Consider the following 26,887-nt stretch of genomic DNA (forward strand, 5'->3'; position numbering starts at 1 on the left):
CAGCCTTAAAAAGGAAGGATATTCTGACACAAACCACAACATGGATGAACCTTGAAGACATTATGCTAAGTGAAATAAGCCAGTCACAAAAAGATAAATGCAGTATGATTCCACTTATATAAGACACTTAAGAGTGGTCAAAGTCATAGAGACAGAAAGTAGAATGTTGGTTACCAGGGGCTGGGAAAAGGGAGGGATGGGGAGTTATGGTTTAATGGGTAGAGTGTTGCAGTTTTATGAGATGAAAAGTTATGGAGATGGATGGGGGTGATGGTTGCACAACATTATGAATGTATTTAATACCACTGAACTGTACACTTTAAAATGTTAAAGGTGATAAATTTTATGTTATGTGTATTTTATCACATTAAAAAATAATTTTAAAAAATCTGGTAACACATGTAAATCACTCTCTGCAAGACAAAATACAGAAAATCCAAGTACACATTATTTGGGCTCTATTTTCCACAGTTCCATGTGTAATGTTAACATTTTAGAATTTGCAGCTGATTTACTCATTACATTACATATATTCATCACATTCTGAGGAGTTACTTTTAGATCCAGAAATTATATCCAACATATGAGTTTATCTGAAAAACTTCAGTATGAAATCATTATTAGAATATAGGATCATAACTGTTTTAAATTTAGATATTATGAATCTTTTGCTTTGTATCAAATATTATATTTTAAAAGATATTAAAGGATAAATAGCATACATATAGTATCAAAAGGCCCTCTGTGGCTAACATCTGTGTGCCTTGTCTGTCACCTTGACAGGTCAGTACATTAAGGTTCTTTTGGGCAGAAATCTTTTATGAGGTTTAACTTGATAATTTTACATTTGTAATGATCACTTTAAATTAAAGGTCAATTTTAGGGACAAAGAAGAAGAAAAAATGCTATGTTACAAGTAAGGGATAGAGGCTCAATAACTTTAGAATTCTGCTTTTTCTCTCTGTTTTGGGGAAAAAAGGAATGTAGACTATCTACAGAAAAATGAAGGAGAGATATAGTTGAGTTCATGACTATAAAGCATCCCAGGGAATTCCCTGGCAGTCCAGTGGTTGGGACGCCATGCTTTCACTGCCGAGGGCCCAGGTTCCATCCCTGGTAGGGGAATTAGGAAGCCATGTTGTGTGGCCAAAAAAATTTAAAAATAAAAATAAACTAAAGTAAAATAAAATAAAGCATTCCAGATAAGGAAACTAGCAATATACGCCATTATAAGAGAATAAAAGGAAGGAAAGGTCAACATTAAACCCATAAAATCAATTGTATATTTAACTTTTCTTAAAAAAAAAAAGTACAGATCAAATGTTTTAAATGCTAAAATTAAATGTCTTATACAATAAAAACTTAAGCCAATATTCAATTTTAACTGTATTCAATTAAGCCAGTATTCAATTTTAAACTTATAATTTGCAAGTAACTATTTCCCAGACCATGAAGTTCTACACCCTCCTTTAAATAAAATACCATTTCAGATCACCTAAACCTGTTTAATTCAATGTAAGGTCCTATATTTCAAAATTAATTTTTTTAAAAAATGTCATTATAATAAAGTTGGAAGCCTAATTACTTTTTGGTGGAAGTTTGTTATACTGAAGACGTTATAAATCACATTTTTACTCTACAGGTGCTTGGGATGGAAAAAAATTGACGGCAAACTCTCTATACTAAATTACGTAGTGAAAAACAGTGATCTGAACCTAAGAGGATGAGTAGTGGCTATCTAGCCCACATCAATAATTTTCTTGCTTCTGACCCTCTATTTTATCTGATTTAGATAGTAAACTATTGAGTGGGTATTATAAGAATGTCTAAGGTATTAAAAGATGAAGGGAGCTAAAGGATAATTACTACCTGAGAGCAGAACATAGAGCTGTAGAGGAGCTCCTTTCCCTTCTCCACCCCATCAGGGCAAAGGATATATATATTATATATTGCATTGTTTTTTTTTTTAAAAGTAACTCAACATTAACAAAAACGAAAAAGAGAAAAACATTGTTATAACTAGTTCTTTTTAGATAGATTAACCCAGCATTTTTTACTCTTTTTTCCCAACTTCTTTTTACTCATTTTTTACTTTTACTGGACCATCCACCATGAGATACAAATCAATACAAAAAATTCAACTCTCTTGCATAAAATAGGAGCAGGGACATTAAACAGTCATGATATCAGGAGCAAGGAGTAAGGTACCCTACTAATAGTGAAGAGGAGAGCCAGAAAGCCAGTGAATAAGAAATTAATAGCTCTACAGTCGAGGGTGGACGGGAATGATGAAATAGCTGTGTATACCTAATAGTCACCTCAACAGGTTCTCAAAGCCTGTGCTCTCCAACATCACCCAGGAGAGCTCAGTAGCACAGTTATTCCTTGTATCTTCAACTATGATGCATCCCAATAAGCAACGTTCACAACTGTCCTGGGTCATCAAGCTACATTATGTCCAGTAAGTTCTACTTAAGGGTAACTAAAAGATGCAAGTAAGACTAATCACACAAATTAGTGGGTGACAAATAACAGGAGAGTTACATAATCTCAAAATATTTCTCCATAATATACTTAATAATTACAAAAGAAAAAAACAGTAGCCTCACAGTGGAGAGATCTGGTAGATACCACCTTAACCTTATGTGCCTCTTGATATGATATACTGAGAAGAACACATTATTACTTCTGAGGTCATCCTGCTCAAAACACATAACCTCAATCTGATCATGAGAAAACAACAGACTAGCCCAAATTAAGGGACATCTTATAAAATTACTAGTCTGTACTTAAAAAAATGTCAAGGTCATAAGGAACTGCTTTCAGGTTAAAGAAAACTAAAGAGATGTAACTGAATGCAGTTTGTGATCTGAGGTTATTGGGGGGGAGGGGCTGAAACAAAATTGATGGTAAACTCCTCTGCACTGAATTATACAATGAAAAATAAGTGAGCTGAGCCTAACAGGATGAGTAATAACTACCTAGCCTATATCCACAATTTTTTTCCTCCCCACCCTTTATCTGTTCTTGATGGGTAATTATTAAGTGGGTATTACTGAGTGGGTATTATGACATAAGGTTTGTATAAAGGACATTATTGGAAAAATATGAAACAAGTCTATGGATGAACTAATAACATCGTATCAATGTTAATTTCCTGATTGTTTCCTGCTTTTAAAATTTACATATGGAAAAATTTATTCTTTTTTGTTGTATAGTTCTGAGTTTTGACAAAAGCATAAAGCTGTGTAACCACCACAATCAAGATGTAAAGCAGTCCCATCAGCTCCCAAATCCCCCTTGATAGTTACAACCTCTTTCCCCAGTGATCACTGATTTATTTTTTGTCTCAATAATTTTGTCTTTTCTAAAATGTCATTAAATGAATCATATAGTATGTAATTTTTTGAGTCTGTCTTTTTTCACCTAACATAATACATTCATTTGTGAGATTCATTTGTTCATTGTGTTCTTGCATATATCAGCAGTTCTTTCCTTTTCATTGGCAAGTAGTATCACTGTATGGAGCTACCAAAGTTTGTTTATACATTCAACTTCCTGATTTTGACAATTTGTCCTTATTTTTTTTTAATTGAAGTAGTTGATTTATAATGTTTCAGGTGTACAGCAAAGCGATTCAGTTATACATTTATATCTACTCTTTTTTCAGATTCTTTTCCATTATAGGTTATTACAAGATATTCAATATAATTCCCTGTGCTATACAGTAGGTCCTTATTGTTTATCTATTTTATATAAAGTAGTAGCGTTAATCCCAAATTCCAAAGTTATCCCCTGCCCCCACCGCGTCCCCCCCCCACCTTTCCGCTTTGGTAACCATAAGTTTCTTTTCTATGTCTGTGAGTCTATTTCTGTTTTGTAAATAAGTTCATTTGTATCATTTGTACTGTGGTTACTTAAAAGAACTGTCCTTGGTTTCAGAAAACATACAACAGAAACATTTAGAGGTAAAAGGACATATGTCTGTAACTAACTTTCAAAGAACTCAGAAAATATAAGTAAATGGATGTTAGTATATATGTGTGTGTATGTATACAGATAAAGCAAACACGGTAACATGTTAACATATGGAGAATCTGTGTGAAGAGTATAAAGGGATTCCTTGGTGGTCCAGTGGTTAAGAATCTGCCTTCCAATGCAGGGGACACAGGTTCAATCCCTGATCAAGGAACTAAGACCCCACATGCTGCAGGGCAACTAAGCCCGTGCGCTCCAGAGCCCTCATGCCACAACTAGAGAGCCTGCATGCTACAACTACTGAGTCCATACGCCACAACTACAAAGAAGCCCACACGCATCAACAAAGAGCCCACATGCCGCAACTAAGACCCGATGCAGCCAAATAAATAAATATTTTTTCAAAAAAAAGTATAAGGGGATTTTTGTACTATTCTTTCAACTTTTTTGTAAATCTGTCAAAATAAAAATTAACCAAATAGGTGAAACCTAGAAGAAAATATGTTAAGAAATGGAAAAACAGAAGTTAGATAAATGAAAAATAAATTGAGGGAAAAAATTCCTTCAATAAAAATAAAAGTTATATTATACCTCTTAACCCTGAGCCAACTAGAAAAACCTGACTGCTCAGAACAACTCATTCACAACACTCAGATGGAACATTTCATTATAGTAAATCATTTGCAGAATGTGTCTGTAAGTCCTGGAGTAACAATAGTGTATAAATATTAGCATTACATGAAAATATTCCTGTAAAAGATACTATATAACTTGTTACCTTTTATATTAACTTGAATGTTTATCTCTTAATTCAGCATTCACTAGGTTAGAACTTTAAAGGGCAGAATAAAAGCCTCACTGACAACTTTGAATTTAACTTCAAAATGGAAGCATTAGAGTTATAACATCTGCAGACATGCAGATATGGTAACAGAAATTTGGGTAGGAAAAAGTCAAAGTGAAATACTGCTAAAGCCCATGCATTAGATCTCAGGGATGTATTTTGGCTAAAATGTTTCCAGAAGTAACCTGGGGGTGAATAAAAAAGAAAAAGGAATCAAATTTAAAAAAAAAAAAAACTTAAACTGTCTCAAAATCAACATATCCAAATTTATTTTTTCTGTTGTTGTGGGTTTTTTTTTTTTTTTTTGGCCGCACCGCACGGCATGCAGAACTTCCGAGACCAGGGATTGAACTTCCCAGACCAGGGATCAAACCTGCACCCCCTGGACCACTGGACCACTTAACCACTGGACCACCAGGGAAGCCCAACATATCCAAATTTAAAGCACTCTTTACCATTCTCACCCATTCTAAGCTAGCTCTTTCCTTCTCAACTTTTCTTTCTATCCCAGACTTAAATCCTCAGAGTCAATTTTTAAAAATTTATTTATTTATTTATTTATTTTTGGCTGAGTTGGGTCTTTATTGCTGCAGGCTGTCTCTAGTTGCGGCGAGTGGCTTCTCATTGCAGTGGCTTCTCTTGTTGCGGAGCACAGGCTCTAGGTGAACAGGCTTCAGTAGTTGTGGCATGTGGGCTCAGTAGTTGTGGCTCGCGGGCTCCAGAGCACAGGCTCAGTAGTTGTGGCGCACGGGCTTAGTTGCTCTGCTGCACGTGGGATCTTCCCGGACCAGGGCTCGAATACATGTCCCCAGCACTGGCAGGCAGATTCTTAACCACTGTGCCACCAGGGAAGCCCAGATTAATCTTTCTTAATCACCACTACTGCCGTGGTGGTCTTTTTTCCTCAAAAATTTTTAGTGGCTCTTTGTTTCTATGAAATTAAATATGAAGTTCTAGGCCTGGTTTTCAAGACCTTCCAGAATTTCTGCTACATTATATCAAGTTACTTCCCTCAACGTACATTTTTCTGCCCTAGTTAAGCAAGTCTCTTTACAGTCTTATAAACATGTGATTTGGTCTTGAAATTTCCAGGCTAGAAGGGTCCTTAATGCTAGTCTAGAATTATAAACACAATTATTTAATCGATTTGAGTCCTACCCATTCTTAAAATGTTTCAACTGTCTTCCCTAAGAAACCATACAACTACTCCACCTTATTTTACTGGAAACGCCTTAACATTTTAATTTGGTCCACACAATTTGGCACTTAAATAGATGAATGTTTTGCAAGTTACTCTCAACTACCCAATAAGACTGTAAGCTTATTGGGTAGTCTTTGTGGCTCCCTCTACCTCCCAACACATTACATAATATACAGATAATAAGGGCTTAATAAATAATTGGAACCCTACACCCACACCATCCAGCTAGCTTTAAAAATGGTTTTCATGGGCTTCCCTGGTGGCACAGTGGTTGGGAGTCCGCCTGCCGGTGCGGGGGACGTGGGTTCGTGCCCCGGTCTGGGAGGATCCCGCATGCCGCGGAGCGGCTGGGCCCGTGAGCCATGGCCACTGGGCCTGTGCATCCGGAGCCTGTGCTCCGCAGCAGGAGAGGCCACAGCGGTGAGAGGCCCGCGTACCACAAAAAAAAAAAAAAAATGGTTTTCATGGGGCTTCCCTGGTGGCGCAGTGGTTAAGAATCTGTCTGCCAATGCAGGGGACAAGGGTCTGAGCCCTGGTCCAGGAAGATCCCACATGCTGCAGAGCAACTAAGCCCATGTGCCACAACTACTGAAGCCCATGTGCCTAAGAACCTGTGCTCTGCAACAAGAGAAGCCACTGCAATGAGAAGCCCACACACCACAATGAAGAACCAAAGCAGCCAAAAATAAATAAATTAAAATAAATTAAAAAAAAAAGGTTTTCATAGCAGAGAAACTTCAAAGTGATAGCCCAACTACAGTCCTATCATCCCACCACTTTACTTATTCATTTATTTATTTATTTGGCCATGCCACGTGGCACGTGGGATCCTGGTTCCCTGACCAGGGATCAAACCTGTGCCCCCTGCATTGAGAGCATGGAGTCCTAACCACTGGACCACCAGGCAAGTCCCCATCCCAAAACTTTAATGCCAGTATAATTTACAGGAGGAGTTTGCCAGCTCCTGCTCTAAATAAAGTTTCTACAAATAATGTTTTATTGAAAGTTAGCCACCCTTGTTCATTACCTTTTGTCTGTGGCTGCTTTCACACTAAAATGGCAGAGGTGAGTAGTCAGGACAGAGGTCCTATGGCCCACAAAACCTCAAATGTTTATTATCTGGTCCTTTACAAATAAAGTTTGCCAACCCTTCATTAACAAGGAAATGTTCTTCTGTTGGTAAGCAAAGCACTCCTAACTTTTCAGATGTTTATGGCGGGAGCAATATTCTCCACAACCTAGTAAGCGGCTTATTTACTGTTTTCAGTTATCTATTCGAACACACAACTCCTGGTGACATGGATAATTAAGAGTTGATTATATAATCAAATAAAAAACTAAACTAATTTACACAGTGATGAAAAGTCAAGCCACTCATAATGACTTATAATAATCTTTGAGTAAGCACCTTGCTTACTCAAGGTTGGATGGTGCAACAGAGCCTGAGCCTATTTGAACAGACATCTGTTAAAAATAAAATTACCAGCTCTAAAACTAGAAGTAACATTTTCCACCTATGCCACATTCTTCACTGGGAGAATTCAATGGTCTCTGTAACAGGAAATTTGTATCATTTTAGCAAAGCAGGTAAATCGTGGTGAATTAAAACTATGATTTTGAATCACTTGTTCATCATCATGTAAAATGACAACCCATGTGAAGAGAAAAATCTTGAGACCAATTTCCATAGCTAGTTGCAAACATTGTATCATGGGCTTGACCTGTAAATTACTAATTGGATTAATATTTTTCCCATTACCTTATTACATGATTTGGAGCTAATTATATCCTCCAAATATGTATGATTTGCAATTTTCAAAAACAAGACTAGGGCTTCCCTGGTGGCGCAGTGGTTGAGAGTCCGCCTGCTGATGCAGGGGACGCGGGTTCGTGCCCCGGTCCGGGAAGATCCCACATGCCGCGGAGCGGCTGGGCCCGTGAGCCATGGCCGCTGAGCCTGCGCGTCTGGAGCCTGTGCTCCGCAACGGGAGAGGCCACAACAGTGAGAGGCCTGTGTACCGCAAAAAAAAAAAAAAAAAAAAAAAGACCAATTATTCTTCTACAAGGTTAAAAGATGATTTAGCTACATAAATAAAAATCGTTCAAACTCTTCAATGAAAATGACAAAACACTGTGTGTGGCAGGCGGGTAGTGTATGTGTTGTGTCTTTAAGCAAATTTTAATTAATTCTTCTAGGATACAATGGAGAAAACTTAGGTCATTTAAGTTCAGAAGCTGACTGAAGAATCCTATTCAAGTACCAGTTTTATTTTAGGGAGGGCGTCAACTGTCCTCATAAGATAATATTCTCTAGCATGTTTTCATGCACATTGCTTCTCCAGCACGTTTTATCATTTGACACATTCTATTAAACCACAGCCACATCAAAGCCTCCCTATACTGCTCACCTTCAACAAGATCCACTAGTTAAACCTTTCAAGAAGTGATATTTTCTAGTAATAACACCAATTCAAGCACAGTGCTAGGAACCAGATAGAATGGAAAGCACTCTCTGGGACAACCAAACACAGAACTTCCATTAGTATTGCCTTACTCCCTTATGACAGAAGTCCAAAAAACGCCAAGTTGGTTTTTCCCTCTGCTACACTGTCCAACACTAATTACAAAACACAGATGCAGCCTTTCTCAAGATGCAAAGGGACTGTGTATATTTGCAAACAACTATTTTTTATGCTTGCAAATTCTTAATCCTGTTTGGAGCTGTCAGTGGGGGTTAATGGAAGCCTTGGATAGGAGAATTCCAATCTGGTTGGCAGATGGATAGGTTGGTTATAGCTGCATAACTATGTCTTGCCTGCAGGCACAATTCAAAACACTGTTAAAGCAATATAAAGTCTCTGTCAAGCTGAACCATTTGGATCAGTGGCAAGGAGAAATAATAATAAAAAGAAGTTCATTTCTGGGCCTTGTACATTTATGCTAGTAGGCAGAAGCTGATTAATTGTCATAGTGTGCTGGTCTTCTATACCTCAGATTTCTACTTCTGGAGTAGATTTTGCATGCTAATATAATCATTCTCCCTCTTGAGACATTAGCAAATAATCAAATGAAAAACAGGATCATAATTTACTGAGATTCGAGCAATTCTCTATGCAAATTTGACTTGTTATTGCTGCTGCCTCGTTAATCTGAATGCCTTTGACAAACTCCTTTGATTTATGAACTTGTGACAACTCCAATGTGTATATATTTTGCTAGATTGACATTATCATTAAGAGTGGGTGGACTGAGCTCACATGAATGGCTGATTTTATTCGCTGGTGTCTGCTGCTCAACAGCTGAGCATCTCCTCCTCACAAAGCCCCTGAGCGTCAGGCTCTTTCCATCTTCCCATCCATTCATCATCTCGATGTTAATTGGCCCAGGCTTTAAGCAAATTTTCAACACGATTTAAAGGCACGATGACACTGATTACTGACCCTCTGCCATACGGTGCCTATTGATTAACCTGACAGAGATGATGAGCTTGAGGGAAACTAGGTGTGTGGGGACCTCAAGAGGAAAAATATATTGCCTATGCAGGCAAACACTTGTCATTACCTCACAAGCCAGAATTTGCACAGCAGACATTCTTAAAACATACTACTGCTTTAACACCTACAGCTAATGCAAAAAGTGCTTTCTGTATTCAGATATTACAGATATGTCATGTCAAAGTGCATGACACATTCAGTATTTAGAAGAACTCCCCAGATAGATGTCTGCCTTTCAACCAATTGTGCTTGTGTTGGCTGATGTATGTATTTTAGGTTAAATGCAAGGAAAGTGCTGGGTGGCCTGGCAATGATGTATTACACCAGAAAAGAATCAGAATAGGAAAACAAACTAGGTTCTTAAAAATAGATAGATAGAAGAAGGAAGAAAGGAAGGAGTAAAATTGCTGCCATTCCACCACTACTATAATAAGCTGCCATTCTATCACTATTACAATAAGAGGTACTCTTAAAAAGGAAGAGAACCACCTGATTTTACAAATTTTATTTTCTATTCTTTAGATACTGCTACCTGATTCCAACTGTCAAACTATTTCTGGCATAGAAATTACCAATAACTGAATATTTAAAAATAAAACTAAGTAATACTTAAGTCTAACAAACATACCCCTTAGATTCTTGCTTGCCAGTTTCCAATAACTGCTACACAAACTGCTGTACTTAGGGAAATTGTGCAGGATATTTGAAGTTAAGCTTCATGAGAAAACTAAATGCTTCATTATTTGAGAAAAAATATTAAAGTTCATAATGAATAGTTACTGAGCACACACATTAATAACAAACAAAAATCTGTTTTAAGATGTGCAAATTTACAAAGGCAAAGTCATGCAGCACACTACCAGGGATCAGACAAAAAACATCTTTAGATAGAGAAGGTTCTTATTTAAAACAAAGCTAACAAAATATGTTCCCTCTGGCCACACACATCACCTTGTTTACTTACGAGTCCTGGGGGGACTGCCAATATACAATTTTAAACACGGAGATTTTGGAGCAGCTCTAACAGTTCTTTCAAAGCTAAATAATAGAAAACTGAACAACAGCCCGGCTGTAGTCCTATTACAGTGACATGGGCTGTTAATGTAAGAGATCAAATGTTTTTCAAGTCAAACAGCATTGGTGCCTGTTATACTGGAACACGCAGCTTACTCCCTAAAAGCCTGCCTCCTGCTCTTTTAAGATAAACAAGCTCAACTAAGCACTGAGATACTCTGATAAGAAGGATGGAAGAGACGAACAGCACCAGGGAGTGACAAGGCAAGGACATGAAGGAGCAGAGCTGCTTTTGTGAACTTTCAAGTTATAGAATGTATCATAATACAGCATTTTAATATTTCACTATTAAAAATATAGCTGGCATAGGAGGAGAGATTTCTATCAATAAATATGCGGAACAGGAAAAAAAACTAAAATAGTTCTCTGTTTTGTGAACAGGAGAGGTATTATTACACAGCTGTCTGAACACATTCAGCTTTGTGACTTCTTAATCAAAGGTTTGAACATTAACTTAGCAATGACTATAAGTACTACATAAAAGAGCTTGTAATTATGTTAACATGCTCCACATAAGAAGTAAGAGTCCATTTAAATTCTAAAGGTTTTTTTGACTCTTAAGGCCTGATTTAAAAACAAACAGAAAAACTTCATACCTTGCCTTTTTTTTTTAAATTCTGCTTAACAACCCAACACAGTCACCAAACTACATCTATTTTTAACAATGTGGCTTAATATTTTTTAAATCCCAGTAGGTTTGCAAAGAGGGCATTTATATACTACTGCAGGTTGTTTGTTTTTTCTTGACAGAACCAAGATGACTATCATTCATTCAGAAAAAAATGTGTTTCATGCGTATGCTTTCACTGTTTAAAATACAATGAAAATGCACAGAGTAGCTAAACAAGCACAGTAAAATGAATAAAAGTTCACCAGGAGGATTTAGGATAGAAAGACATACATAATAAAAAAAACCAATCTCACTTATCACAGTGAACAAAAGTATAAATAGTTTAATTTACTTCTCTTACCTTTAAATCTACATGGATCTAAATTTTTTTTTTCCTTTTCAAGATAGAACCTTTATGCTTACATGTTTAGGACAGACCCTTTCATGCCACAGTTTTCTTTGCTGCCATATTTACACAATATTTCATCCAGTGATCCTATGCATATAGTTTTATGTGAATTAGGAGGCAAACATTTGCTTCTACTAATAAGGACATCTGGTTATTTTTGTAACTCAGAGACATCTGCTTTCGGTAGATCTTTTTGATTTCTCAAAATGGGGTTGAAAACTATAGAACCCTTAGGAGGTATGCCAAAATCCGTTCTCTCTGCAGAATAGTTATTTCTGTCATTCCTGTTCCTGAATTTTTCTGCTAAATGACTTTCATCACACCTTGGATATCTTCCCTGCTTTGGTATTCCCATTTTATTACAATTCAACAATACTGAGGAAGAAATTTAGGGCTCCTTTACAGTTGATAAACTTATCCCCAAATCTATCCATTTGGAATGAAAATAAAATCATCCCAAGTAAATAAGTAAATTTGTGGAAATCGGATTGGGTTAGGTTAAGATTTGTATTTAGGTGTATATTTCTATTGTGCACTATCCCTTATATAATCACTCTCCTTCTTCCTTATTATTATTAAGAAATTATTCTTCTGTGGGCTTATTATCCTGTGGACTTTTCCACTAATTATATGAAGTCTTAATGAATTTTCAGGTCTTTAAAATTACAAATACCATCTCCACTCATTTACTTATATAGATTTTTGGTTTCCAAGGGTGAATAACACAGTCCAACACAGGTCTTGAAGGGTATGCCTTAAAGAATAGCAACTTACCGATAAGAAATCAAACATCACACTCTGCTTTATAGTCCTTGCTTTCCTCTTAAAGTGCCAAGCAGACAAATTATACTCCTTATTCAGGATACTTGAGTTTAAGCTCTAACTTTTGCTTTTAGTGTAAATTCTGCTTTCTCATTCTCTGCTCATCTCCACTACAGAAATTTTAAAATATATATATACATATATTTATATATAATGAGGGAAAATATGTTTTTAAACAGAAAACAACTGATATAATCCACACTGACTACATTCTCACAGGTCTCTAAGTAGCCAGATACCAAGGTAGTATTGGCCTAAAGGATTTAAAATTTAAGTGAGAAGGCTTCCACTTCTGAAGGGTCAAAGGTTATATAAACATCAATTCATGTCTTCAGTTTTTCATTTGTTAATATCACCAAACAACAAATTTTTTAAAAAAGAAAAACAGATCAACTTTGAGTTCTACCAAGAGTGGTCTGATAAATTTATTTGGAAAGATAGCTAATTTTACTACCCCAGGGACAAACAACCTTGTAGGGTTGTTGTTAACAACGCTCTTTGATGTGTAAGTAACAAATTTAAAAAGATTTTTCTTTTTCTCCAATAGATTATTTTTCCTATAACAATGCAAATGGTCTCTACTTAAAGGATATGTTTGTACATTATTCTAACAAAATTATTTCTCTTAAACCTGTGGTTTTAAATTATTGGACCGCTAGAGAATGGTAATCTTCCATTTTGCTAAGTATCTAGAATTTTGTTTGTACATTTCCAACAAACCCTATAAATAGTTTGATTGTGGTGTCATTACTTTCCACTCCATAACTGTTCTTAATCTAAAGAATCACAAGAAACCTACATTGTTTTCCTTTCTCAGAATTACTCAATAAGTCACTATAATTATAAAAAGCAGAAGTTTCACTATCATTTAGCAGGAGTAAAGAATTTTCTTTAGAAATATTAATGATCCTTTATTGATTAAAGAAAAAAAGGTGAGAAACATTCATCTAAATGTTGCAGAATTATTCTGTCTTGGATCAGCATCTCAATTTTAAAGTGGCTTTTTTAAAATTAGATAATCATTTAAGCATGTTTTTTTTAATGAAGTGTAGTTGATTTACAATGTTGTGTTAGTTTCACATGTAAAGTTATTCAGATATAGCTATATATATATACATATATATTCTTTTTCAGATTATTTTCCATTATAGGTTATTATAAGATATTATAGTTCCCTGTGCTATACAGTAGATCCTTGTCTATTTTATATATAGACATTTTATTTTATATATAGTAGTATGTATCTGTTAGCCCCAAACTCCTAATTTATCACACCCCCTTTCCACTTTGGTAACCATAAGTTTGCTTTCTATATCTGTGAGTCTACTTCTGTTTTGTAAATAAGTTCATCTGCATCATTTTTTTTAGATTCCACATATAAGCATGATTGTTTAGTTTTATTTAGTTGAATAAATAATGATCAACCAATTCAGATTGGGCTGATTTAATCAATGATCTCTTTAAAAAAATCTGTTATTAGTATTGTCAGTGCTATTTTGTTGAGTTATGGAATGAAAAAATCACTAACTTCAGAGTTTGATAATGAATGATTGGTTTGAGAGATATCAAACATTAGTTTTAATACCACAGTACTTGTTCTTTGCAGTACAGAACCTGTAATACCATAATGGCCAACTTTGGTATTAAAGTTTGTTTGCCACAATTCCCTCTTGTGGAAACTGATATACCTCGTGCTCCTGCATACAAGCAAGGAACGGTAGACTTCAAAACCAGCTGCCTATCACTGACTGCTGTACAAAGGATATTCTGGGTAGTGCTTGGTAAAGAAAGCACAGCCATTTCTCAATGCCAGTAGCGCCCAGCATCTCCTTTCCTTTTGAGTGGAATAAAGTCTGCAAGCACTGACTGGTGGGTCATTCGACCCACGGGGGCCTGGAAAGCTTTCAAGAATAACAGAGGTCATGTAATTGCCAAAAGAGCATTAGCCACTCAATCATAATGGATAATTAAATGACCTACATGATTCCTGAAATAGCTGCTCTATATTTCGTCTATTACTCGCGTCCCTCAAGATAAGCTACTCCTCTGGTCTGCCTTGACCTGCAAAAGTCCAACCTGCGCCTGAAAAGTAGCTACATGCTTCTGTTGCTTTGTAAATCCACACCCCCACACACAAGTAGTCATGCCCCAGACTATGCTTTCAAGAGGACACACACACAAAAATCAATCTTGTATCCTTCTCCCTATTGTGCTCTCTGGAATACAAATGACTAAAGCAAAGAAAAAAAATTAGTAAATTCCTGGCTTAGATCTTTGGGGGATAAAAGAAGCATAGAACTACAAAAAAGGAAAGTCGTGACAAAAAATGTTTTAAGTTTTGCTCATATGCCTCCAAAGAATTTTACATTGATTATAAAGCTAGTAAGGAATGTTTTGTGGGTAGCAAGTCATTAAAACTCCAGTTGCCTGAATTGCATTTTTGATATGTGGGCTATTAGAATCTTTCCTGGCCTAGATTTTAGTTCATACAGAAAGCAAACTGCTTCTGAAGAAAATAAAATATACATGGAACCAACTGTTTTATAATAGCAGCAGCAAAGGGAGCAAGAATCTATATGCTTCACATGTTCATCTCTTTAAATAGTTCAACAATCTCACTATAATATTTGATCAGAAATACAACCAAATAGAAGCCAGCTGCATGAAATGGCAAAAATGTACTGAAGAATATGCTTCTGTAGGAGAAAAAGGTCTGCCTGTGGCCCTAGAGGTAGGGGCACATCAAGCAAACACTGCAGAAAGAGGCAAGAGACAAGTAACCAAAGACAACTCCACAATAATGGCAAGGGACAAGGGATGTGAGGGACAAAAGAGCTCACATTTAGAATACCTTGGAGGCTACTATGATTTTTCTGTTCCACAGGAAATTATGTAGCTTGAGGCTACTGACTACCCTGGTCTCTTACTAGTACATGAATGGCTTATTAAACCTAGAACATATCTGTTTTAGTTAACTTCTGGGCAGGGGGGGTTAGAGGGGGAGAAGAGAACAAAGTGTACTTAAATGCTGAATTTTTTCTCCAGGCTGAATGCCTTTCATCCAATAAGACATTCAAAGCAGTGACCCAGCAAATAGATTGAAAAAGCAATCTTCCGTCCCAGTGCCACATTATCATTCCTATTCACTATTCTCCATGAGATATCTCAATCAGCTGTGTGTAAGTGACAACGCAGCCCATTGCTGGGTTAATTAAACATTTGACTTTAACACCCTCCCCATCATTAAGCAAATAAAAACAGATAATTCAAACTGCACTTCATCCTCAGGGTACAAAACACACGTCAAAATTAAGAGAGTCCAAGGCCTCTGGGGAATTCTGTTGGGGCTATAATCAGTTTAAATCTTATCTGGTTTATCAATTATTCTATTGATTAAACCAAAGTGGTTATACACAACTCCTCTGCCACATGGGATTGATGTCAGCAGAGCAAGAAAATAACTCCAGGAGGTTCCAAACTGATTTAAAAAGAGACCAACACACAGACCAATAGTAGTCGATTATTACATACCAGTGATCCATATACTGAAGAGTTGATTCTTAGTTTCAGGCGGGTGAAGTGAACTGTTTCCAATAACTATATCCCCCTGCTACACCTTACCACTGGCTTGAGTAAATCCATGTCTTGGAAGATCAACATATTTTCCACTGATTTAAACAGAAGCTAGCATGCTCAGCGGTTGAAATATTTTATAGATACAGACCCTAAACTGTAACAGAGAGAATCTCAAACAAGGAAAACTAAATTTTTTTCTGATCTCACCTGTCTGCACATGACCATGAACATGCAAGGATGAAAGGGGAGGGCTTCCCTGGTGGCGCAGTGGTTGAGAGTCCGCCTGCCGATGCTGGGGACACGGGTTCGTGCCCCGGTCCGGGAAGATCCCACATGCCGCGGAGCGGCTGGGCCCGTGAGCCGTGGCCACTGAGCCTGCGCTTCCGGAGCCTGTGCTCCACAATGGGAGAGGCCACAACAGTGGGAGGCCCACGTACCGCAAAAAAAAAAAAAAAAAAAAAGAAAGGGGACATACCTGAGAATTGATTCTCCTAAAAATATGTAATTGCCCAGCTATTACAGTGTCCTAAAACACTAAATTCTTGAAAAACAGAATCTAAGAAATCAGAGACCTTACCATAGATACAGAGTTGTGACTCCTTTTATTAATTCCAAGGGCAAACGTCTTCAAAGCCATTATAACAATGAATGTATAGAGGTGTATCTGCAAACAAAATGTTTTGTCTTTTTTTAAATTTAATTAATTTATTTACTTTTGGCTGCGTTGGGTCTTGTGTTGCTGCACGTGGGCTTTCTCTAGTTGCGCGAGCGGGGGCTACTCTTCTTTGTGGTGTACAGTCTTCTCATTGCGGAGGCTTCTCCTGTTGTGGAGCACAGGCTCTAGGTGTGTGGGCTTCGGTAGTTGTGTCACGTGGGCTCAGTAGTTGTGGCTCATGGGCTGTAGAGCACAGGCTCAGTAGTTGTGACACACAGGCTCTGTTGCTCCACGGAATGTGGGATCTTCCTGGACCAGGGCTTGAACCCGTGTCCCCTGCGTTGGCAGGCGGATTCTTAACCACTGCACCACCAGGGAAGTCCCAAACAAAATGTTGATATCCAAGCCCTAACATATGGAATTCCTACTGAATTTTTTTTTAATAATTTATTTATTTATTTATTTATGGCTGTGTTGGGTCTTCGTTTCTGTGCGAGAGCTTCCTCTAGTTGCAGCGAGCGGGGGCCACTCTTCATCGCGGTGCGCGGGCCTCTCACTGTCGCGGCCTCTCCTGTTGCGGAGCGCAGGCTCCAGATGCGCAGGCTCAGTAGTTGTGACGCATGGGCTTAGTTGCTCCGCGGCATATGGGATCTTCCCAGACCAGGGCTCGAACCCGTGTCCCCTGCATTGGCAGGCAGATTCTTAACCACTGCGCCACCAGGGAAGCCCCCCTACTGAATTTTTTAAATCACAATTTTTGATACTCTCCTGCTCAATTGTGTAATATCCTTCAAATGTCCAAACCCTTATCGACTCAAGGCCATGCCCTACTATATATGAGAAAGGCACCAATAAAGTCTACTAACAAAAAAAGGGGTGGGGGGTGGTGGTTAAAATTACTCCACACCTTATATTTGTGCACTCATAGCTGTGCTCTTCAGAAACAAAATTTGTTCATTGCTAATGTGGGCACACGTGCAACCAACCATAATTTAACTTATCTCCTTCAGATTTTCTGTTTTCAGGCAGACTAAGTAAGAAACCTGCATTAGCATGCTGTACTCTACACTCACCACTAGAAATACTGAGGGTGCTATTTGTAATTGTATTCTTTTTAAGAGGTTTGTTCTCTGCAGCTGTTTTCTGCTTGCAGTGTATTTTGTGTAATCAGCACATCATCATAAATACATTGGCTGTTCCCCTGAGGGCAGCTGTCAGCGTTTAATTTACAGAACAACCTGGCCAATGTGAATTTTAACACTACAGCACTATGGCAAGGAGTTACCACACTCTGTGAAAAACAGGTTTCTATGAATTTTTATATCAAGAGCTGGTCCCAGGACAATTTAAGTTCTAGAAATAGACGGTTTAAAGAAGTGCTTTATACCTTGTATGCAGTAGACTCTTTCCCACTCATAGCCTTAGAAGAAACCCTGAAGTAACTACCAAACCACAAGTGGGCACTACAAATTCTGGAGACAACAGGGTTGAAAATCTATGATTTACCAGCAGGAGGCACTGTAATAAATGTTACCCATCTCTTTTTAAAGCTACATGTAAAGCTATCAAAAACATCACTGCTCCCTTAGAAGGTATGTAAAGGCAGAAGGGAAAACCATTTAAGATCACTCTTTTTGCTGAGATGAGCTATATCTGATACGAAAACAAGTATACTGCTTCCTTAGACCTGCTACTAAACCAGACCTCTAGCTCAATGAATGGGAAAAATACATGAAACTAATGGTTATTCACAGCAGTAGTCCCTCAAATTATCTAAATAGTGCCTGGTACACAAGTTCTTAATAAATGTCTAATAAATAACTATAATCTCTTTGAGGATAGGGCCTAAATCTTAATTTATGCCCAGTACTTTGTACAGTACCTGGCACACAGAAGGTACTCTATACATGAATTAAATTGAGTTGTGGCTAGTTGTGAATGGCAATGTTATTTTAAAGCTTTAAATCTACATGGTGTCAAAATACATTTTCTAAATCAGTAAAATGCCCTTGAAAACAGATATAAAGAGTGCATATCATATATTTTAGTCATTTAAATTTTTTAAATTTATTTTTTCTATTTTATTTTTGGCTGCATTGGGTCTTCATTGCTGCACACGGGCTTTCTCTAGTTGCGGTGAGCAGGAGCTACTCTTTGTTGCGGTGCGTGGGCTTCTCAATGCAGTGGTTTCTCTTGTTGCAAAGCAAAGGCTCTAGGTGCGCAGGCTTCAGTAGTTGTGGCACTAGGGCTCAGTAGTTGTGGCTCGCAGGCTTTAGAGCGCAGGCCCAGTAGTTGTGGTGCACGGGCATAGTTGCTCCGCAGCTTGTGGGATCTTCCCGGACCAGGGCTTGAACCCGTGTCCCCTGCATTGGCAGGTGGATTCTTAACCACTGCACCACCAGGGAAGCCCCTGTTTTAGTCCTATTAATCAATGCTATTTGTATAGCTCAGAAACCTAAGCAGCTCAATCCTACAATAAAAACCAAATTAGCCTATAAAATATTGGAATGTTAAAACTTACTTTTTATTTTAATAATGAAGACCATATATAAGAGATTGAAACTTATATAAGAAAGGTATCCAATAGCACTTTTCTATTGTTAAAGTGGTATTACAGGTCCACATACACACTCTATAAATCAAGTGATTATACATGTGTATTTTTCTGTTAAGGGTTACTTTATAAGTTAGAATGCCTAGAGTTATACTGAATCAAAATACAGTTCATGCTTGCTGAGTTGTCCTCAGTGTATTTGCTTTTAAAGTTGTACAGAATTATATTTTCATGATGTTTTACAAAAATCATTAAATTGTGATTAATGGGTTCTTTTTTTTTTAGAAAAGGAAGAATTACCTATTTCACTTCAGAGAATTTCAAACTTGACCAAATTTGTGATAAAGTTAAATTTTAAACAATTAACTAGAGCAGCAGAAATCTGTAAAACTTGCTGAGACTGCTATAATTAAAATATTTCCTATAATAATTTAAAAATTTTATATAAGCATAATTATGTATAGTAAAATTTGATAACACCCTTAAATTGACCGACTGACTCTCAGTATTTTGACAACCAGAAAGAAATTTTATTTAAGAACATAAGCCCTATATCATTACTTTCTGTTATGCTAAGAATTTTTAAAAGGTAATTCTTTTTTACATTTTACATTAATTCTTATATGAAAGGCAAAATGAAAAAGAACATGACCCATTGACTAAATACATTTGGATTTGTTTTCACCAATTATACTGATATTAGAAGTTTTTAATTCAGTTGAATATTTGAGACTTAATACTTTGTAAAAAACTTTATGCCTAATAAAACATATCTTAATTCTTAATAGGTAAATTAATCACATTCTTTCTTCTTGGATTTAGAACTACAAAAATACATCCTGAGACCTTTTGAACTAAACTGGATGGGGTTAGACTAAGGTCATGCTAGATCAGATGACTACATTCTGTCTTCCCTGGAGACCAGGCAGTACTTCCATGCGCTGCCATTAGATAGCAGCACAGTACACACCATCATTCATATCTCCCCTAGTCTCTCCCGTTAAGGTTGGAATTATCTCAGTTACACACACACACACACACACATGCACGCACACACACACACACACACTGATTCTAATTCAATTAGTGCAGTCGGCAACTCCAGAAAAGAGTAATTCAATTAGTGCATTGTGGAGCTCTACAATACCTCTAAGCAGATGTTCACCATCTTCAAGAACTGGAGCTAGGTTTAAAATACCTGTACCACTCAAATATGCCACTACATTATGTCATTTATCAAAGTACTTACATATGCTTTCCTGACTTCAAAGAAAAGGTGAAGAAACACACTCAGGCTAAGTTCCTAGAGATTTTTCCATCATCTACACCAAAGAAATATACTCAATTTTAGGCTGCAGTAATTAAATTATATAACCCAAATTATGTTCAAAACAAGATGTGTCACTGTATTCTACACTTTCGCAGCACTGCCTCTAGTTATGCATGCCACACTGTAACAAGGACACTGCCAAGATGGAAAGCATTCATAAGGAGGGACAATCAGAACGATTAGCGCCCTCCATCAAAATACAGGGTTATGAAAATGACAGGAATGATTATTAGCATTTTCCAAAGAAATACTAACAGAACCAGGAATATTCACTCTGGGCACAGCAAATATAAGCAACATGACAGCTATCCTCAAACATATAAATACATGAAAAAGAAAACAATTACTTTGTATTACCACAAATGGTAGGTGAATAAGAAGTTTGACTCCTTGAGAGAAAATTTTCTAACAGAACCAACAGTGAAGAAGAAAGCAAGATGCTTCAAGAAGTTCAGCTTGCCAATAAAGGCAGTGATCACGCAGAGATTAGATGGCCCCTTGCCAAAAACACTTCATAAAGGATTCCTATATATAACTAGATGGCCTCTGACATCATTTCCAACACTGAAATTCTATGGTTCTATGAATATACTGATTTTTGCTTATAAGGCAAGCCTGGACTTTAAGTAATAAAGCTAATCATTATTATGGAGGAGTGGCTGTATAAAAGCCCATGGGCTGTGAGGCATTTTCATAGTGATTGCTGTTTGATAATACACCAAGGAAGAAGAAAATTCGTACAGTTTCTCTGTTTTAAGATTTAGGAGGTCCCATAAATGTAGGTATTTCTAGTCTTATTTCTTAGATAAGCACTTGCACTCCTCTTGTTCTTCCAAGATTGAAAAGAATGGTTTGTTTTTTACTTATCCTCAGGATATCAGCCAATGAGAAATCGATTTCTAGAAGAATGATTTTTGAAAACTCCCCCATTGAGTCAAGACACTGGGTTCTCATAGCTTAAATGCAAATCTACATCAATATTTATGCTTTAAAAATATAGAGCAATACTTAAAACAACAGTAAGTAATTCTCAATATCCCTCCCTTTTGCCTTGCTTTCTCTGTGCTGTACTTGGTAAGTGAGGACATAATTCTGGGTACAAGGGAGCAGGACACTATTTTACAAATACCATCTCCTCCTTCTAGCATGCCCCCAAAGCAGGGAATTAAGAAATGTCAGGAATGATTACCACCATTTTTCCAGTGCATTTCACTATGTATTCATGATAGAGAATAGCTCCTGCCTTTCACATTCGCAGAGGGAGAAGACTAAGCTAAACAGCTGTGCTTTAAAAGCATCAATAAGAGTTAATTCAAGTACTTTCAACACAAACTCCTACTTTTTCATACTCCAGAAGAATTCCAAAAGGTCATTCTCACTTAAAACTTTACTTGTAAGGTCTAGGCCCCCAAAATGAATTAAGATAAAAGCACATATCTGACAATAGAGCTGTTTTCTTAGAGTGAAATTTTTTTTCTATAAAATATGTTGTTTTAAGATATACTGCAACTTAAATAGCAATAGAAAACTCATTCTATTACTAGAATATATTTTCCAAGAAATCTATGATTTGGCTTTCTCAACAAAAATTTTCTATTCATGTGCCATTAAGCTGTACTAATACAAACATAATGGTTCTTACATATTATCTATTCATCAACCTTCTTACTATAAATATGAATTCTGCACTTTTTTTAAAAAAAGGTGTTTTTTTCTTGCCAAACGTTTAAGGCTTTCAATAATGAACCACTTGTCAAAACTGTGGATAATTAGGAATAAATAACATAGCTGGGTTAATTTTTATTTGACTGGCAATACTGCCATATAGAAGGCTATCAGTTTAACAAACTATGTCACTCCATTTCCTATCTTTACCCACTACTGCCTTCCCAACTTCCTGCCTCCACAAAAACAGAACCAGGACCTAAGCTGATTCTTCCTTAGAATAGAATGTATTCCGTAAACCCCAATATTAGTTTACTAACCCAGCTTTAGTCTCCTTTTGCCCACGCCTCACAGCCTGCATTTATGTTCCAGTATTAAGTTTAGGTGTTGGCTCCATCAGCACCACTTCTCTTTAACATTGTCCCTTTTCATGCATTTAAGGCAACTACTTCCAATCCTATCAATGAAAGCAGACAAATGGGGGATAAAGGAATGAACTGCAAACACCTCAAACAAGAAAGGTTGCTTAAAAAACCAAGTGTCACATTCTGACAGTTCAATATTTCATAGCCAATACAAGGAATGTGCAACAACACTGCAACTTTAAATCTTTTCCTCCTATGTCAGTCTCTCTTTCTCTCATTGTAATGCCAAAGGGAACAGCAATCAGAGTGGAGATGTTCAACGTGATAGAGGTCAGGACACCATCGGATCAACGTACCAGAAACACGACCTTGTTTATTTTTTTTCCACAGTATTATTGTTTACAGGGTGCTTTGCTCGTGTACCTTGTGGTTCTTAGCTAAAAGATGAAATTACAGCCCAGGATGAAGCGCTCAGGCACACATCCAATTTGTGTTTCCATCTCAGAAAACAAAAAGCTTCTAAGGCCCTCAGGCTGCCATTCAAACTTGGAGGCTGACATTTTTAACAGCATGAACCAGAGACTGGCAGAGAGAATGATCTAATGCATTTCTGACTTGTCAATCAAAGATCTTACCTCTGCTGTCTTGTAAACAGTTGGGGGCCATCTAACTACATTCATAAACCTAGGGAGAGCTTACTGCCAGCTAGGGTGCTGGAGCCACATGCTCTGGCTTCTATTCACCAAAATCATGATTCAGTTTTATAATCTCACTGTAAATAGTCTGTAGGCACATTTCCAAGACTACTGGAATAGAACCAGAGTAGGGAATACAAAAGAGATTTTGGTCAAATACTGTGTTATCTTCAAGCTGTTGGAATCCTGTACCCATTTTATCCTCATTTTACCAATTCTCCCCAAAGGACTGCACTATGCTACAACTGAAATGCTTAAAAAAAATTAATGACCTGACAATGTAAAAATCTAGGGGAAATATACTAATATTATACTAGAAATTTCCCTTATGTTTTATTACCAGTAAAGAAACAGGCACTCCCCAAAATACGGCTCATGCAAAGGATAGAAACTGGAATGAACAATAGCAACTATATTTTAGTAAAACTAATCATGTGCTTTCTTTCAAATATAAAACTTCTCATGTTCATATACAAAAGCTGTGCATAAACTAGTTTTAAATACTGCAATATATATTTGTGTGTGTGAAACACAAAAAGATAAAACGAGTACTTATCCCTGTATACCTTCTCTTCTGTTTATGATCTTTAACACAAAAAAAATAGACCAAATCAGGTTAAGATGCGAACTTTTTGCTAAAGGATCATATATAAAAATGAATTTACTCTTCTTATGTCAATTTTACTGGGTACAGAATTCCAGTTTAATTCATACCAAGCCACAGATACTAGGTTTGTGACAAAGGTCTTGAGAATTTGAATGGTACACCTGAGAACTTTAAAACGCAGGTGACAGACAACCCAGCAGGGAAAAGTACACTGCAAAATCCCATTTCATGATGATGTACTACATCTTAGGCCCAAATAACTATTTCAAAATAGAGACTTGGTTTTCAGAGGACTGGGCCAGAGAATATAGAAAAGCTCACAGCTATTCAACATCACTCTTAGGAAAAACAGAACTCATGGGTATCATCCCACAATGGTAAAGTACTGCAAATCTCAGAGGCCTAAGCAGCTAAACAGTCAAGAGATTGGTCTTTTTTTTTCCCTCCAATGAGGCCTACATAAGTAACCTGGGTTTCTCTCATCATGAAAAATGACAAAGAGTTTCCTAAATGCTGCCTGTCTACCAAGATTCCATATCCTGACAGTCCACATAAAATACCAAGTCTGAAAACGAACACAAGGAAGGACAGCAAGACAATAAAACACTACCACATAAAACAGCACAATAGTGAAAGAAGGTACAAATGGTTGTGGCAGTCACAAAACAACCAACAATGATTCCTGAATAGCACATAAAGAACTCCTGTGGTACTTTGGCCTCTACTCAGCACACAGATGGCAATAACAAGAAGATAATCTTGGAATATAAAGAAAGTAATATTATCTCTCCAGAGGATACAGGTGAGCCTTAACTGTCCACAGGAAGAATTTCTCTGGTAAGGACAGTACATCCACAGAGGATCCCATCACCCTTAAAGTTTTCATCAATTTGATTTTTCCAGTCTGTGCTTCTTATACTGGGGCAACTCCAGGCGCCCTGGGGTACCTATACTCTCTCTTCTGCCACTAGGGGTCATGTTAAGTTAGGGCAGTTAGGTGAAATCCGACATTATTCAACATAAAAGCAATAAGCCCTCTTTGTGGAGTGAAAAGTTTAATTTTTCAAATCCATCAGGAAATACAACAAAAAAAATTTTTTAAGGAAATCTGATCATCTCACAATAAGATGATCTTGTTTAATCTAGATATTAGATAATGTTGCAAATTAGCCTGTAAATGAACATCACCTGCATCACAGACACGTCAAAATACTTAGCAATGGAGGAATCTATTATTACCAAACTTAAAACAGAGTATTTAGAACAACCAAGTAGGCATCCTGAAAGACAAATCAGTCCTAATGGTGTCATTCTTCCAAGACAATTTCTAGCATAAAGTAAAATACACCAAATTCAGGTCATCTCTAACTTTTCTTAGTTAAATATACATAAAAGTTGAAAGGGTAGAAGCTGAACAATAAGTTTCAATTTTAGCTAAAATGTTTTAAAATACATAATTATACTTTCTTTTTAATAAATGATCTTCAATAATATATTTCCAACATTTTGCACATATACTTTAATTTTGTTCTCAATCAAGGCTAAAGGGTCATTTTCAGTGTCCCTAATGATCTCCATCCTTTCTGTAGACTTTAGTTTATCACTATGATCATTTTAATTCTCCTGGTGTCTATTCTTGTATAGAATAAGGGTAAAATGCAATAAAAGTCAAATAATTGTACAAACACACTGCTGTGAAGATAAAGACGTTGCCATCATTAAAACTTAACTGTTAGCTGGCCGGCACTGCCACTATTTAATAGCTTGAAATGTGCATTTGTTCATCAACAAGAGTCCAAATTCAGCATACAAAATCCAATTCAGAAGGGATCATCGTAGTGCGAGCTGTATGAAAGCCAAAGGTATAAATCTGCCCATAAATCAGACTCAGCATGTTTTCCTTTTTTCCATGTAAATGTGTAGTCTTTGGAATGATTATTTAATTATCATGACTTCTTTCTAAATACAGAACATTTGTGTGTATGTATGTGCAGGTACCCCCAGCAATTCAATGCTTTCTCTCTTCCCACCCTGTATATGTTATTTAATAATTTTCTTCAAAATATCTAAGTCCATTCATTCATTCAGCAAAAATTCATAAAGCACATACTCTGTATCAAGCACTTATACTGTGCTTGACATTGGAAATATAAACAAAATATAGTCCTGCTCTCAAGGAACTGAGCAATCACAATAAGCATATCAGTGCTTATGACAGAGGTATCTATTGCATGCTCTCGGTACAGATGCTCTGACTACGTTTAAGGCGGAGGAGTGAAAAGATCAGTGAGGGCCTTTATGCTAGAGGTGAAACAACTTGAGCGAACTGTGGAATTTAATTAGCCAGGTAGATAAAAGTGGGAGACAGGGGGTAAGGGAAGATAGGTGTTTTCAGTAGCATTCTCCAGGTAGGGAAAACAGGATATGCAAAGACACAGAGCATGGGAGAACACAGCACCTTTGGAGAACTATGAATTTGAAATGGCTAAAACTTACATGGGATAGAGTGACCAAAATAAATGTAACCAGGTGACAAACACAGAATTTAATTAAGTACAGAATAAAGTTGAAAATCAGAAAGTATTACTATCAGGGCTTCCCTGGTGGCACAGTGGTTGAGAGTCCGCCTGCTGATGCAGGGGACACGGGTTCGTGCCTCGGTCTGGGAGGATCCCACATGCCGCGGAGCGGCTGGGCCCACGAGCCATGGCCACTGAGCCTGCGCGTCCGGAGCCTGTGCTCCGCAACAGGAGAGGCCACAGCAGTGAGAGGCCCGCGTACCACAACAACAAAAAAAAAAAAAAAAAAAAAAAAGGAAGTATTACTATCAATAAAATAGTAATATCTGGGAGGACATTAAAATATTTCCTTTTTTCTACTTCTCTGTATTTTCTATAATTATTAAATTTTTACTTTGTTTTATAATTTTATAATAAAATGGTAATAATAAATATATTTTAAAACAAAATTATATTTCCCTGGGCATGCCTGTGTGTGTACATGCATAC

At 37.0% G+C, this 26,887-nt stretch overlaps 1 protein-coding gene across 11 annotated transcripts in view; it reads right to left on the minus strand.

The window, feature by feature from the left end:
• Positions 1-26,887, minus strand: part of BTRC (beta-transducin repeat containing E3 ubiquitin protein ligase) — a 191,760-nt gene that overhangs the window by 91,988 nt on the left and 72,885 nt on the right. For 5 of the 11 annotated variants that reach the window (XM_081222493.1, XM_081222497.1, XM_081222496.1 and 2 more), the window contains exon 3: positions 16,586-16,672. The exons of the other annotated variants lie outside the window; for them this stretch is intronic. In XM_081222493.1, coding sequence (XP_081078619.1) covers positions 16,586-16,672 — 87 coding nt within the window. The remainder of the gene's footprint in view (positions 1-16,585; positions 16,673-26,887) is intronic. 11 annotated transcript variants of the gene reach the window in all.

The sequence above is a fragment of the Mesoplodon bidens genome (genome assembly GCF_964165515.1).
Source record: "Mesoplodon bidens genome assembly, chromosome: 1".
Classification (NCBI taxonomy): domain Eukaryota; kingdom Metazoa; phylum Chordata; class Mammalia; order Artiodactyla; family Ziphiidae; genus Mesoplodon; species Mesoplodon bidens.